Source organism: Lacerta agilis, chromosome 12 (genome assembly GCF_009819535.1).
Source record: "Lacerta agilis isolate rLacAgi1 chromosome 12, rLacAgi1.pri, whole genome shotgun sequence".
NCBI classification, from domain to species: Eukaryota; Metazoa; Chordata; class Lepidosauria; order Squamata; family Lacertidae; genus Lacerta; species Lacerta agilis.
The window spans coordinates 39,645,346-39,661,435 of NC_046323.1; the positions used below are offsets into that span (position 1 = coordinate 39,645,346).

The 16,090-nt window shown below is 40.0% G+C and overlaps 1 protein-coding gene across 3 annotated transcripts in view; it reads right to left on the minus strand.

Annotated features, from left to right (window-relative positions):
• Positions 1–16,090, minus strand: part of PARD3 (par-3 family cell polarity regulator) — a 624,867-nt gene that overhangs the window by 251,619 nt on the left and 357,158 nt on the right. For all 3 annotated transcript variants that reach the window (XM_033166263.1, XM_033166261.1, XM_033166262.1), the window contains exons 15-17: positions 13,677–13,827; positions 6,165–6,354; positions 1,184–1,332 (exon numbers count right to left, since the gene is read on the minus strand). In XM_033166263.1, coding sequence (XP_033022154.1) covers positions 1,184–1,332; positions 6,165–6,354; positions 13,677–13,827 — 490 coding nt within the window. The remainder of the gene's footprint in view (positions 1–1,183; positions 1,333–6,164; positions 6,355–13,676; positions 13,828–16,090) is intronic.

The window sequence follows — 16,090 nt, forward strand, 5'->3', positions numbered from 1 at the left end:
TACATAGTTGCACGGTGGAGCCAACTGGGTACACGGCATGATCCACATATAGGTTGATGGGGTGGTCAAATTCATTGAACACAGTCTTTAGGTATGCGCTTACACTACTCATCTTACTAGGCCTATTCATTGTGAGGACCCTCTAGTCAGGAATGGATCGTAGCCATTCTTGTCTTCATCCAACTGAATATAATATTTAATTGTGCTCTGCACAGTAATTTGACATACCAGCTACTGCATCTTTCATGTCTTGGCATTTTTGGCTTCCTGAATCCCCCCTCCCCCGGCCTTCCAGTTTCTATGGTTTTAATATCAATCCACTTATGTGCCACTTAAATGAACCCTGTCTTGGAAAACTTGCATCACAACAAATTCTTCAGTCTTTAAAAGATCAAAAGGCTCTTCATTGTTGTTGTTGCAGCAGGATACCATGCCTACTGCTCTTGAATTTGTCACTGTAAAAAAATATCGTTATGTGATGCCCCTTAGGATGCAATCCTACATATTGCTTTTTTCTAGAGTAATCAAGATCAGTTTGAGGATGCCAAACCGGCCTTTCTTTTCTTTCTACAACTCAAAGCCCCACTGATGTTTGAATGTGGATCTGAGATCTTGTGGTGGAACCAAGACTTAGGCTAGACCATGAAATGGAGTCCAGAGTGTACTGGACCAGATCCTTAGGCCTGGAAAATCCAGAGGCTTTATATTGTTCGCCAATTGCAGGAGCTGATGTTGCAGGTTGGAGTTATGTTACTGTTATTCCTAAGTACACGGCCTTATCAGTGCCAAAACCAAACAGACGTTAGTTGTTAAGGAATTATTTTAAAATGCAAACTTGAATTATTAGGCTTCTCTGTCTCCTGAAAAGTACCTCATCATATGCACTCACACATTCACGTATACTGAACCATTGTATATAACATGCATCTGCACAAGCATAACGTTTGAAATATATAAACATTAAAATTGCATAGACACACATAATGCACTTGGATCAGACCATATTAAGACTTCTTCATGCCACATATTGAATCCAGCTGCACGGACAAATCAAATGTTTGGCATAACTAATAATATAACTGCAACATGAAAAACAAACAGTATAATTGCAACCTGAGGAAACATGTTGAAATACAACACAGGGGGAGGGGTAAAAGAAGAAGAAGAAGTCAAAATTTAATACCTAAGTCCATGCTTTTGGATTTCCGTGTTTTAACAAAGTCCAACTGGCTGGCATCTGAAAAATGCTTAGTGTGCTTTTCTGACATGCTTTGTCGTCCAAAACCCTCTCGCTGGAAGGCAAGCGCTGGATCAACTTCTGGACTCAGTGGGCTGTAAGGGAAAGGGGAAATTTAAAGCATACGAAGCACACACCTATCATAGCTGTGTAATAAAATGTTTACGTAAAATATCAGCCAGCAACAATTTTTGAAAAATAGCAACTTATAATGTTCCATATCATTAAATAATAATAAAAAATCAAGTGACAAGCATATTTGCAATGGGACTCTATGGAAAGAACAGCTGGGATTTCCACTTGAAGCATCCTCCACACTCTGTGGTTCAAGCTTCCACAGGGATATTCATTCTGTGGAAATAAATAACTATGTATGTAACTCTGGAAGATTCATGTGAATGGCCTGCTTCATATGCATCATTGCAGTGTAACTATCACACCCACAGGGGCTGCTCCCAATGAGCAGAAAATAAAGGTGTGGAATGTAGAAAAGATGAAAAGAAAAGGGGAGAGGCACGTCCACATTGCTGGGACCCAGAGGGGGAAATGAGAGTTTATTATGTGCAACATGCACAATATATCTATAGACTGATAAAACATAATAAATGAAACACTGTAACAAGTTACTAGGACAGTGAATGACTAAGTCAAAATTCAAAGGGCATATTACACAAACAAAAACATCTCTAACAAAATAAAAAATAAAAAAAAATCCTTCCAGTAGCACCTTACAGACCAACTAAGTTTGTTCTTGGTATGAGCTTTTGTGTGCATGCACACTTCTTCAGATACTTTTTTACAGTGGGGGATAGCATTGTCCCATCATTCCTAACCACTAGCCATACTGGCTGGGCAGATGGGAGTCTATCCCTGGTTTAATGTTTCATCCCTTTCCCCTTTTCTGGTTCCAGCAATGCAGCAGTAATTTTTGCAACCAGGAACCACGTGAATGGATCATGTTATAAAGCAGCAATGGCCCAGTGCTGTGGGGATCATCGTGGTTTTGAGACCTGGAAGACCTTGCAGGCCTTTTCCCATCTGACGTGAGAGGGTGCTGCCCTGACTAACTCTTGCTCCAAAAGCTGAGGCTGCTGAACAGACTCTTGGGTTGGAGTATTGTTTAGGAGTTGTTGTTGTTTTTTTTTGTTGTTGTTGGAGTGGGAGTTGTTGCTGTTATTGATAAAAAAAATTGATATTTTCATATCTTATTGTGATTACTGTACTGCATTTTGGTTGTGTTTTATTTATTGATTATGAATACTTTTGTTATATTTCTAATTATGTATGTTTTTCCACGTTGTCAGCCACCTTTAGCATGGCTTTAACTATGGAAAGATGACATACAAATAAAATGATATACGTATGTATGTGTGCATGTATGTATGTAACTTTGTGTTCTTCTCTCCTAAATCATTACTCCACATTAGTATGCAGCACAAGGACGAGATCACGCTCATGTAGCCATCTTGCCTAAGCTGTATGTATTAATCAGATATGGGTTTAAAATTAAATTTCTCCCCTTCTAAATAAACACAACAATCAAATGCAGCATCCATTGCACTCTTCATGGAACTGTGGCCAAAGAGGAAGTGGAACAAATGAAGGAGTAATTGGTATCAAGAGACCTACAGTATTTGGTTTGCTGGAGGAGCCTTGGACAAGTCTCTGTCTCCCAGCAAGATAAAAATGGGTTTCTAAAAAAAAAACAACCCATATATGGTCATTAGAGGAAAAAGTGGGATATAAATGTGGTTGGTTTGCTTATTATCAATTTCCCATCCCACCCTTCCTCCATATTGCTCAAGGTGACTTACAGGGCTCTGTGCCATTGTTTTTTAAAAATCCTCACAGCCACCCTATGTGATGAGGCTGGGCTTAGAAGGAGTGACTGGACAAAGGTTGTGTTGGGGCGGTTTTAATTATTCAGTCATATCTGTTCTGCTGCTGAGATAGTTAAAAAACAAACTTGGCAGCCTCCCAGGTCTTTTATTTGTGACTATGCATGTGTAATTAAAAATTACTCCTGGATTCAATCATCTTTTATTTTCTAGCTATAATCTACAGCAACACGCCAGCAAAAAACAATGTAACAACCAAGATTTAGCAGTATCTGCAAAATAAAAAGATTTTTTTTAAAAAAAATGCAAGCGAAACCGAAAGATTTTTCCACATTTGGCCCATATTATGGTTTTTTTCTGCTCTCTTGGAGGCAGTGACCATTTTGTGTTAGGGCACCATCATGGTGGCAGCTTTTTGGGGTTAGGCTATACCCTTGAAGGCAGCCATTTTGTGACTGGAACCCTTAGCACCTTCTCAAAATTTCCAATGTGCCACCAGACCCAAAATGTTGGCAACCGCTGTATTACACAGCGGTACCTCAGGTTACAGACGCTTCAGGTTACAGACTCCGCTAACCCAGAAATAACGCTTCAGGTTAAGAACTTTGCTTCAGGCTGAGAACAGAAATCATGCTCTGGTAGCGCAGTGGCAGCGGGAGGCACCATTAGCTAAAGTGGTGCTTCAGGTTAAGAACGGACCTCCAGAACGAATTAAGTACTTAACCAGAGGTACCACTGTACAGTGAAACAGTAGTGAAACTGCTTCCACTATGCAAAGTAATCTGGGCTCTATAAATAATTATTCAGTTATCTATTTCTAAAACTAATAAGACATTCAGTGCTTTGTTTATCACAGATGTTACACAACGAATTTTATGCCCAGGATACAGTGAAAATGTATTACACAACTGATGAGAAGTATAGTATTTTTCCAAGCAAAACACACCTCAAAAGGTAACAATTTGAACAGAGGTTTGTTGCAGGAACTGAAAAAACACAAAAGTCAGTGAGTATAGCTAAGTAAAATTGCCAAATAGTGGTTCTTAATATTTCAAATTGATGCTAAAGTCACTTTCTGCCTATTATTATTGTAATTTATAAAACCAACAAGCAGCAAAGCGTATTATAACAACTAAAGCTTCTGGAACGACAGTTGACTCTTTAAAGAATGTAACCGTATTGTGACCCTCAATGTTATTAAAATTCCACTTATTAATCCTGTCTCATTGTCCCTTTGTTTTCATAACATTTTCATCAAGGATTAGGGAGATATTGTCAGGCTGGAAAAAGCTTACATTTTGTGCTGTGATTCAGAACAGCTGCCATTCTTGTTTGGATAACCCTTCATCCATATTCTTAACTTCACCCCTTGGTGCCTTGCAGCAAACTCACAGAATACACCTTTGTTTTACAAGCCTTCCTTTGTCCATTAGCAGCAGGAAATTAATACAAAAATCCACTCAACTGCTGTTTATTTAATTTCACTGGGTTTATTTTTTAACAAATATAACGCAATCAACACAAGCAAGAGTCCAAGCTGATCTGCCCCTTTTCATAATTGCATCTCTGCCTCTGAGAGAAAAGGCATTAAAGGTGGTTCCATAAGAAATTTAATGACAGCTAATAGCTCTTCACTCTTTCTTCCCGTGTCAGGGAAATGTGTGAGCAGGAAAATATTCTGCATTCCTAAATGTCAAAGATGTGTGTGTGTGTTTACATTCTGCTGAGGTTTTCTTGCCACACTCAAGTGGAAAAATCCATGCTAATACAATCTATTACATGCAATTTTGCATGCTTTTCGTGATCCGACCCCCCAACCCCATCACAAATTTTAGCTTTTAATGTATTTCCCATGTGAGTACAATGATGGGTGTTTGCAGGATTGAAATTGCAGTTGTGCCTCTTTCAAATGGGCAGGTTCAACATCCAGAAGGAAAAAACAAAAGTCATCAGAAAAAGACAAAAAGAAAGAAGCTGCATTTTTTAGACAGCAAATAAACAGTTTCCTTAGGCGGGGTATGAGCAAATGCCACTTAACACTAATCCCGCACTGATATAGATATAGATAATAAATAGCTGACTTATGCAAATCCAAACAAAGAGATACTTGCTGGTGCTAATTCTTATTAAGATATTGCTGACACAGTTATACTATACCCAGGAGAGTGTGGGACTCAGAAAAATTCTCATACTTCAACCTGCTTGTGTTAATTATTGCCACCACCCTCGCAGGGGGTTCCACAGAGAGGTCTTTTATTTTGCTTATTGCTGAACATAATTACAAGGCTTACAAATTAATGTCATTCTCTTGGATTAGCACAGATAGCACTACACAAAAATTATGCAATATTTATCCTGCAGAAGACAGTAAACAACCCAAAGCCAAAGTAACACCTACCCCCCGCCCCCGATATATACACACAATGTGTATCAGTGCAACTTGATAGTCATAGCCCCCAGATTTGCAGATATTTTGAGGTGGGAAATGCATGCAACACTAATGTATCACAACAAATGAAACTGATCTGTAGAAAAAACAACTTGAAAAAGGGACATCGCATGTATTTTTGTAAACTAATAAATATTTAATAATAATAATAAACAGCCCATATAAAAATCCATGTAGAACATCACTATGTAGCAAAATGAAAGTAATTGAAGTTTTGAGGATATCATAGAAAATGAGCTCTCTCTCTTAACCACCCCTTAGCACCCAAAGGTAGAGGATACCTGGAGAAGGACTTTTACAATGCTCCTCACTAACTGCTTTTACAATGCTCCTCACTTTCAGAAGCATATTGCTATGCAGTAAAGGGGGGGAGGGGTTGTCGCTCAAGATACACAAGCATCTTTGGCAGTCCAGATACAATTGAGCAGCAACTTAAACCTTGGCCAAGTGAAACCTTCTCATAATTCTCTTCTGCTCTGCTTCCTAGATAGGAACAAGCAACTCAGAAAGAGAGCTGGGAAGTCTTCTTTTGACGATAAGCCTATAATTCTGCTCCTCTCTGTGCCGAAATATGCAGGTGTGAAAATCACATGAACTGTTGATAAGTAGAAGTAATGGTTTGTGTGGACATGAGCCTTACCATTCTGTTGACTCATTGATTGTTGGTTTGCTCCAGGCTCCACCATCTACTGTTGCAAAGCCCACATCATCATGGGAACTGGAAGATGATTGGTCTGAGAGATGTGGAGGTAGTACTGGTAATCTATCATCTTCTATAATGACCATGTCATCCTGCGGCATGTTGACTGTCGGAGATAGCTGGTATTTACCTGCACGATATGGGAAGCGGAAGAGAACTAAACATACTGAGCACTCAACACAAATACTATGCTATTTGTCACAATTTACAAAGCAATTTACAAACCAAGAGCCATAAGGCATCTTCAAAAGGAACCTATTTATACTGTTGTTAGTCTTTTCAGGTTGCAGACTACTTAATCAACAACCTTACCACAATACGGAACAAAATGCCAGAAATACAGTCTCTTAATCGCTTATTAAAGATTGATGGTGGTGGGAGGGTTGGAACTTACACAGAGAGAAAAAAGTTTGCATAAGGCCACCTAGTGAATTCACATCAGAGAGAAAAACTGAACCAGGGACTTCCTCATTTGTCACTCAATCTTTAAGACTGCATGCTACAATTTGAGTGCAACTAGTGTCCGGTCCCAGCTCCTACCCACCTAGCAGTTCGAAAGCACGTCAAAGTGCAAATAGATAAATAGGTACCGCTCTGGCAGGAAGGTAAATGGTGTTTCCATGCACTGCTCTGGTTCGCCAGAAGTGGCTTAGTCATGCTGGCCACATGACCCGGAAGCTGTCTGTGGACAGATGCAGGCTCCCTCGGTCAGTAAAGTGAGATGAGCGCCGCAACCCCAGAGTCGTCCGTGACTGGACCTAACAGTCAGGGGTCCCTTTACCTTTACCTTTACAGAGATGAACTAAACAGAGATGGGGGAGGAGCTAGATATTAATATGTGAGGCACAGACATCATATTCTCCATAATGGCTTCATATGTTGAGTGACTGTGCATGCCATGTGAGGAGGCAAAGGACAAGGTTCTGTTTTACTTTATGGAAATGGATGAGAAATATGTAGACCCTCCAGGGGACCATGTAAGACTCCCATCATTCTTAACCATTGGGGACTGCTGGGTGGGGCACATGGGAACTGGAGTCTAACAACATATGGAGGTCAAAAGGTTTCCCATCCCTGTTCTATAGACTTCTGTCTCTGTAGGGCATGGTGTCTATATGGCAAAGGATCATCTGTATTCATTCCATATATATTCATTCAAAGAATAACATTGCTAGCCCCAGTCATTTCAGCTGTGAGAAACGGTTTGAGCAACTTAAAAACAGAGTCAGAGAGAGATCCAATTCTTTTTAAAAGTTTTTTTTGGGGGGTGGAGGGAGGTAGGGAAAGTTAGACGAAAAAGAACTCTACTACACGTAGACCCATCATTGTCAAACTGAAATGAATGTGTTCCAAGTTTGCAAAGCAGCTAATTCTTTGCCCAGCAAATGCTTCTTTGATGGACAGGTTAATGTTGAGCCTAGTAATGCACTCCTTTCCAAACATAATGCCTACAAGATTGTTAACTCTGTGACTAATAATGTCTCCAAAGAGCTGAATGTGAAACAGTATAACCTTATGGCATTTTTTAGATGATGAAGCCTCCAAGGTTGAGAGGCAAAAGCAATTCAGTGGCATGTCTAGGTTTTCTCTGCAAATCTTAATATTTCAGCAAGAATGAATGATGACATTTTAGTAGTTGCACTGAAATGCAAAAGAAAATACATTCATTTTACTGCAGGTGTGTAGGAGAGGAATGAGAGAGGAGAGAAGCAGATGACCCTTCAGATTTATGCCAGACACAATGCACCAATGAAAAAAAAATGGCTGTTATTTCTAACTAGTAACATGCTGCATCAACAGTGCTAAAATCATGAGAAGTAATGGTACTACTCTATTCTGTTTTGTTCAGACTTCATCTGGAGTACCGTGTCCTTTGCGGGACACCACAGTTTAAGAAGGATATTGACAAACTGGAATGTGTCCAGAGGAGATTGGGAAAACAAAGTTCTGAGTTGCAGAAGACACAATTAAGATTATGAAGATTATGATATTCATCTTCAAATAGATGATGGAGTACACTGGTTACATTTGCAACTCCAGCTCCCATTGACCCCAGCCATCATGGCCAACAATTAAGGATAATGGGAATTGTAGTCTAGGAATATCTGGAGGGCTACAAGTTCCCTATTCCTGCATTAGGCAAAATATCCTGATCGTACAAGATGTTTGACAATAGAACAGACCCTCATGTGTTACAATATTTTTAAGCAAATGCCACCAATCAGGGCTGCTGGAGCAATGGATCTCCTACATCAGCAAGCGTGTGGACCAGACATCTTTGACATCTTTGATTCTATATTGTGGATGAGCAATAACTTGGTATAGCCATGTGTCGGATAAGGGAGATCCCAGTCATGAGCACCTTCAGCTGAGGATCTCAGGTACCATAATTGGGAAAGACCTCTCCTTAAAACTCTGGAGTGCTACTGTTCTACTCTGAGCAAAGTGGACTAGAAAACCAGTAATACATGGAAACCTCATATGTCAATACGGCAATTCTCTGCATTACAAGAATAAAAAGAAAATCAGCTATGTGCATAGACAGGCAACATAACAAGGACAGCGACCCTAACTGTTTGGTATAATAATGCACTTGGTTCATAAGAGGGGGATTCCTCCCTCCCCCCGCATGACAGCTTGTTGTGTGGTCTCCTTACACTGAAGATCCATGAAGGGCCACGTCATACAAAGGATTAAAAACAAAGCTAAAGTTGACCGAACTCTCATAGGCTCTTCCGGCAATGCAATTTCCCATGGACCCTGTCTGCGTAAAGTGGTGAAGAAAACTATCCAACTAAATAATAACATATAATTCCTGTAAGAAGGAAATGACCCTGCAAGACCTCAACACACAACAGCCACTTTCTATAAATACATACTGGCGAATGGGACTGGTGGTCTCTGCTATATGCCTGTATTTTGGTTCGACTAGTAGTTATTATGGTTCCTGTGCATTGGTTGTTCCATCTAATATTGATTAAGAGGGTATCTTATCTAATTGTTGTTTGTGCTGCTATAGAATGTAGCACTTATGCTGTATTTGAATTTAAAGGCAGGATAGAAATCATTTAAACATAAAGTAGTCCAACATTCAGCCTAACACAGTGGCAAGATGTAGTGATTTTCATTTGATACCACAATTTAAAGCAACATAAGCTTTGCAAAACTGTTCATTAATATAGAAGCAGTGTTAAGAAATGTACCCTTCAAAAATATTTGAGACTTCTTGCAGGAGCAGAGTTATACAATCCAAATGTATTAAGTTTGAAATTGAATTACTACAGTTTGCTTAAATGATCCTAAAAATTAAACACACTGAACCACTAAATGTTGTCTTAACTATATCCTCAAGCTTTAATTAGTTGAGAGAAACTTTGTAATCCATTTTCCATATTTGTTTATGTCATTCTTCTTTACAAGCTCAGTTATTGCAGAAATTTGGAAAATAACTGGCAAATGTACACTACTGTGATTCAGTTGGTAAAAATATATCAATGCAAGTTTTGGCATGTGGCAATACCAAATGCTTTGGGGCTTGTTTTTCAATAAAATGTACTTATTAACCTAGGAGATATGAAACACAAATCCAGCAAGGATTTCTATAATTAGGGGGAAATCCTTACTTTCTGAAAACATAAGAGTGATTGCTACAGAGAAGAAATCATTCTACAGTTACAGCATTGGTAGCACTCCATAATTGTGCAAGGAAATGTTCTAGGATTATGTTATACCTGTAAGGTCTATGAAGCATCATGCCTACCTGTTAAATAATTTATGAGATTGCATCCAACATTGTGTTAAGTAACTTGTTCCATTGATGCAAGGATTTATACTTCCAGAACAGAACTTTCTCCCCTCTCTGATGTCCCCTTCCCCAGTTTGTTCAGTGTTTTCCCTCAAGCCGGTCAGAGTAAATTGGGGGAGGATGTGGAGCATGCATGAAGGGGGCAGGAATAATTCCCCCTCAATGCAGGCATAAATCCTTCCACTAATAGAATAAGTACATCGGATACCAACCATGGTCGTTCACACTGATTACCACTGCTCAGAGCCTTCAGATAGGTAAGGCATATTTGTTCACAAAGCTGCTAGGATGATTCCAAGGAACAAAACAAACTCTAAGGTTCCCTCCACCACCCTCCATCAAAAATAAAATAAAATAAAAATCAGGGACACTCAGATATAGTCCTCTTTCAGGACTATAGTGTAGCGGCCAAAATAATAATAATTGTGATATCATATCTGAGGTGCCTACATCTCTAACCATGAATCTAGTTGTTTCACTTAAGGTTTGATGCAGATGTGGGCAACAGCTAGGTGTCATGCTTCAAACAATGTGACTCAGCCATTGCTTCTTAGGGAAAGGCTTAGCGTTAGAACATCTCCTTTGTTAGCAGAAGGCCGCATGTTCAATCCCAGACATATCTTGGTCTGAAATCCTGCAGAACCACTGCCCAAACTGTGAGGGCAATACTGAGATATACAGACCAAGGATCTGATTCAGCATAAGGCAGCTTTGTAGGTTCTTTGTTCCAGAATTTTTACCAAAATAAAATGTACATTGTATTGCCCCTATGTGCAATCTGACACCTGCAGAACCTTGCAAAGATTAATCCAATCCAGCCTACATTTTCCATCTTGAGGCAAAGTCTAAATGTAGGACTTGGGGGAAAGAAAAGGAACATGTGGCCCTCCAGATGCTGTTGGATTCCAGCTCCCATCACTATGATCAAATGTCAGCACTCCAGGAACATCTGGAGGGTCACAGGTTCTCTAGCATTGCCTTGGGGCTATAACATCAAGACATGTTGTATTGTTATAACCCTGCCCTGAGCATTTATGGTGAAGGGCAGGTTAGAAATCTAATCAATAAATTAGTTTTAGGGATGCTCTGGGCCCACACTGTAAACCCAAGCATTTCTGCAGCCAGGTTTATAACAGTGGTACCACCAGAAAACTAGCAGGCAGGGAGCAAGCAACTTTGAATGGAAAAAGGATGCAGCCACAAGACTTCTCAGCCTTGCCCTGATGTAATTTCCCTGTTAACCTAGCACCAGGCTGGCTTGCTGCTTGTGATGTGAGAACAAAAGCATCCAAGGCAGGAAACTGCTACAAGCTATTTTACTTGCATCCGGAGCTCCATGCAGATGAATAAGGGATTCCATGAATAAGCCTAGAATTCTATGCTTCCAAGTTCTTACCTGAACACACATGATACATCAATCTTGACTCTGGATTGGAGAGTACTTGAAAACCCTATAACTGTTTCCTTGAATGCCATAAATAAGAAAAGTAGGATATAAATGTATTACACAAACCTAAAGAATGTAGAGGGCCCCTGTCTTCTCTAGGTCCCAATGTTTTCCTAAAAAGCCCTGACAGTTTTAAACTTGGGAGATACTGGTAGTAATCCCACCCATCTTGCTGGATTTTCCCAGCCACTCTGCGCGGCTTACAACATACATAAAAACACAACAAAGCATCAAACGTTACAAAACAAAATATTCTATACAAGCATCCAACCAACCAACCAATAAATCAATAAAAGCCAATAGTAACAACAACAACAACAACAACAACAGTTTACAGTTATACCCAAATTAAAACAACCACCAACTCCAACTAAACATTTAACCAACATCAACCCAACAAAACCAAAACAGAGGTACCAAAATTAGAACCATTTAAAACATTTTAAAACATTTTAACCAGTTGCCCCAACCCAAGAGTTTTTCCAGCAATGACCCTCCAGCCTCCCAGGAGCCTCTTTTAGGAAGGACACAAAATGGCTTCAAATCAGTGTGAATGTAAGTACAAATATGCATCCATAAATACAAGGGAATAATACAAAAATGAAATTAAAACAACAGCAACAATGTAAATTAAAAAATGTATTGTGTATTTTGGGTCTATGGACCGCAATAAAGTGTTGTTGTTGGTTTTTTGTGTTTGTATGTAAATAAATATACAGATCCCCCCCCCACTTCACGTCACCATAACCAGTTGCTCTAATAAATACACCGGGAAATTGATTAAAAAATGTCCTAGAGAAGCTTAGTCTTTCAGATTGGTCACAAAGAAGGCAATTTGTATTTTCAAAACTTGCCGGGTATTTTCAAAACTCAAGCACTTTTAAGAAGCATCTTCTCCATTTCACTTGTTGCTAATGAATACATCCCATGTGGGAAAGTGATTTAAGAAACACTGAATTCATCCACAGAAAACTAATGGCACATTTCATATGGCTTTAAGAAGTAATGAAGTTTAGCTCATATCCCTGCTGCCTTTACCCCACAGGAGGAGACAGGATAAGCAAAAGGGAAACATGGCAGTATTAAAATCCAAAATAAGATCCTGCACTTTGGCTTCTTGTTTATTTGCTTGAAGTCATATATGCATGTGATTCAGAGTGCAGGAATGAAGCCTGCAAATATGTAAGTGGGAAGAGCTGGCTTGCACTTCTTGTGCATACTAACCATTTAATCTATTTAACCTTCATACCAGTGGGACTCCTATGGCACTTCAATTTGAAAAAGGAATTCATTTTCTAAAGTTAAACAATGAAATTAGAAATAGATACACCACTGCTGTGAGCATACTCAAAAAAGGATTTCCAAAATCAATCTATGGATGCCCATAACAACTCTGTCAATGTATGAAAAGCGACATTTTAACATCTATGTTTCAGTTTCAGACCTGCAGATGAATCTACCAATAAATGTATTTCAACATGGCAGGTTCTACATGTTGTTAAACATTTTGAAATGGTTTAAAATCTGAATAAACTAAATCTCAGTCTGAGCTGCTTGGAAAACCCAGCCAGTCCTGTGACAAAGTAAGTCTTTATTAACTGAATCGGTTAGGAGGGTGGGGTGACTTGCTACAGAGCAAGTACTAATAACCTCATTATCCACTGGGGGCCATGCAGAGAGTTGACTACTGAATTCAAACAAAGGATGCATAAAATTAAACCTAGGGCATGTAAAGCAGAAAAGCAAAAAGGTCCCCAAACAAACGTCATACTAAGCACAAATTGGATAAGGTTCACATGAGCTTATCTGGTTTCTGTGCGGGAACTTAAATAAGAGGTAAAAATCAATGCGGAAACTTAACTGATACATCCTTAATCATAACATTCATTGACTTTACATTTAATGAAGCTGCACTAGGCAGACCCTCATAGACTGGCATAAAGCATGTCTCTCCACCTCAGACAGAGTAAAACGTTTTAAAATGTTCCTGTGGCTGCCACCTGCTCTGTGATCCGAGACTTATTATATCAATTTATTGACTCGCATTAAGAACTTGGGGAGAAGGGGAAAGGCATAAATTGGTCACTATAATTTTCAAGCTCCATGCTGTCCACATACATAATGCATCAACCACCTCTTTGTAAACCTAAGAAAAATAGATGATCCCCAAGACATAATTAGCCAAGTCTGCTTGACTTACCCATTATCCTATTCGGGGCAGCATTCCTGGTGGGCGATTCGCTGGGGCCCTCTATCCCGCTGTACAGTGAACGGGAAATCCTACGCTCCTCGTCATACAGTATTGCTTCAATAGGCAGTTCTTTCCATGGTGGGCTCCCAGGTGATTCCAACTGTATGGAAAGGGGAGAAATAACAGTGCTGAAGGTCCATTTAACAGCATGGGAGAACAATAACAACTTGCTCTAGGCCTGGTCCTGGCTGGGCACCAAATGAGCTAGAACTCTTCACCCTGGACCACAATAATTTGCAATGACAGTGTTGCTTAATGACCAACTTTCTGTGCCACTTCACACTGTACCTCCTATGGAGCCTTGTCAGACTCCATCCCTTTTCAGCAGGAAACGTGCTAAGACAAAGCACTATGTTTTGGTTTATCTGTAGTGCACATATCCTTGAGCAAGCAAGCAACCTCGTATGTTTCAAAATTATTTGGCAGATGGCCTGGACCTCTTTCACAGACTGACAGCTTGTCAGGACAGGAACCATCAGAGCAGTTGTGGAGAGGTGCAGAAACAAAATAAAAAAAGGATTTAACAACAACAAAAAACATCCCCATTTGGTATGTGATTTCTAACCACATTCTAAAATTGGAACCATTTGCTTTCAAATGCAATCATTACACAATTCCCCCAACCCCACTCAACCCAGAAAGCCCAAAGCCATAAATATGAACATACACAAATAAATAACCTGCATATTTAGAACTGAACTTTGATCTGGAATTAACATTATATTTGCACAGATTGCAATTAGGAACATCACTTGCATTTGGTGGTAGGGGGGAGACAGGTTCTGTATATGCACTCAAGTGCTTCTGACCCTAAGGGTAAGAGGCTTCATCTTTTCAGGGTCTAGGCAAAATCTCATCAGCTTCACTACACATGAATTTTGTCCCACTTTTTCAAACCACCTGCAGGCACAGTAGTGGCTTTCAAAGGCCCTTGCACCCAGCAGGGTGCCACAAATCAGCATGCCATGAAGAGTCAGAAGTTGTAAGAAGGAGAGAGATATTTATGCTTCGTATCATGTAGCAAAAGGAAGGCGATAAAGTGGCTTCTCCCTCTGTTTTCCCTTTTCAGCTGCCTACATACAGCTATGCCACACACAAAGAGCCAGTGCAGACGTAAGATGTTAGACCTCTTAACCGATATTTTAATTCTAACTCATTTGTAGTACTTGGTGACACAATGCAAACTATCCATTAACCATTGCAAATGTGGGCCTGGCCAGTGTTATTCATGTTTAGTGCTATCTTTCTAGGGGGGAAAAGGTGCCATAATTCACTATTGTTCTCTTATAATGGCAATGGTGCCCACTTGAGAGGTGCCAGAACTGAGTTCCAGTGAGTTCTGCCTGGAAAAAAGCCCTGGATATGCTCAATGTGGGGCTACTCTTACAAAGCATCCAGAAACCTTGTTTCAAAATGCTGGCACCAAACTGTTGTCTGGACTAGAACATATTACTTTGGCCCTTAGTAATTGTAATTGGCCACCTGTTCATTTTCATGCTCGATTCAAGGTGCTGGTTCTTACCTTTAAAGCCCTAAGAAGTTTGGGATCTATTTACTTGAAGGACCACATCTTCCTTGAACCCAATCAACACAGGAAGCTGCCTTGCCCCATTATCTACCTACTGCCAGGCAGTGGCTCTCCAAAGTTACAGGAAGGAAATCGTGGAGATTAAATCTCTGCAAATAATGTGCTCTACCACTTACTGACAGCCCTTTAAAATCCTGCTTGGGTTCCCCCCACTGACTGAGATACGCCACATAAGGAATGGATCCTTCTCAGTTGTGGCACCCACACTGTGGAATGCCCTCTCCATGGGAGCCTGCCTGGTCCCTTCTTTACTTTCATGCTGCCGCCTTTATAAGACCTTCTTGTTTGAGGAATCCCTAAGGAGAGGCTGCCTGGGCTGTTCTTCCTGGCCCCCACTTGCTGCTATGACAGGAGCGGGGGAAGGGGGAAGGCACCCCTTTTCTTCCATGGTGTTTTTGGAGCTGCTCTCTTGGATCTATTTTACTTGTACTTTACTGGCATCTTGATCATTTGTCTGTTGTAAGCAATTTTTATCTACTATTAGGTGCTTTGATTTAGTTTTTCTCCGGAAAAGGAATTTTAGCGAGCATTCTTAACACACAATGTTTCACCATATACTTAAGGATATTAAATACAGATTAATTATCCCTCCTTAAGATTCTCTTATTCACCTAAACAGCCACGGGTGGTAAAATCAAGATGGTCGGTTCCCACTATTTCTATGCATGCTAATAGATAAAGTTGGGATTCTAATCCACTTCAGTGAGTGAGACTGGACTCAAGGGGTAGCAACTTCTAATTAATGTGAACTACAAAGGTCTGACCTTGTGCATGT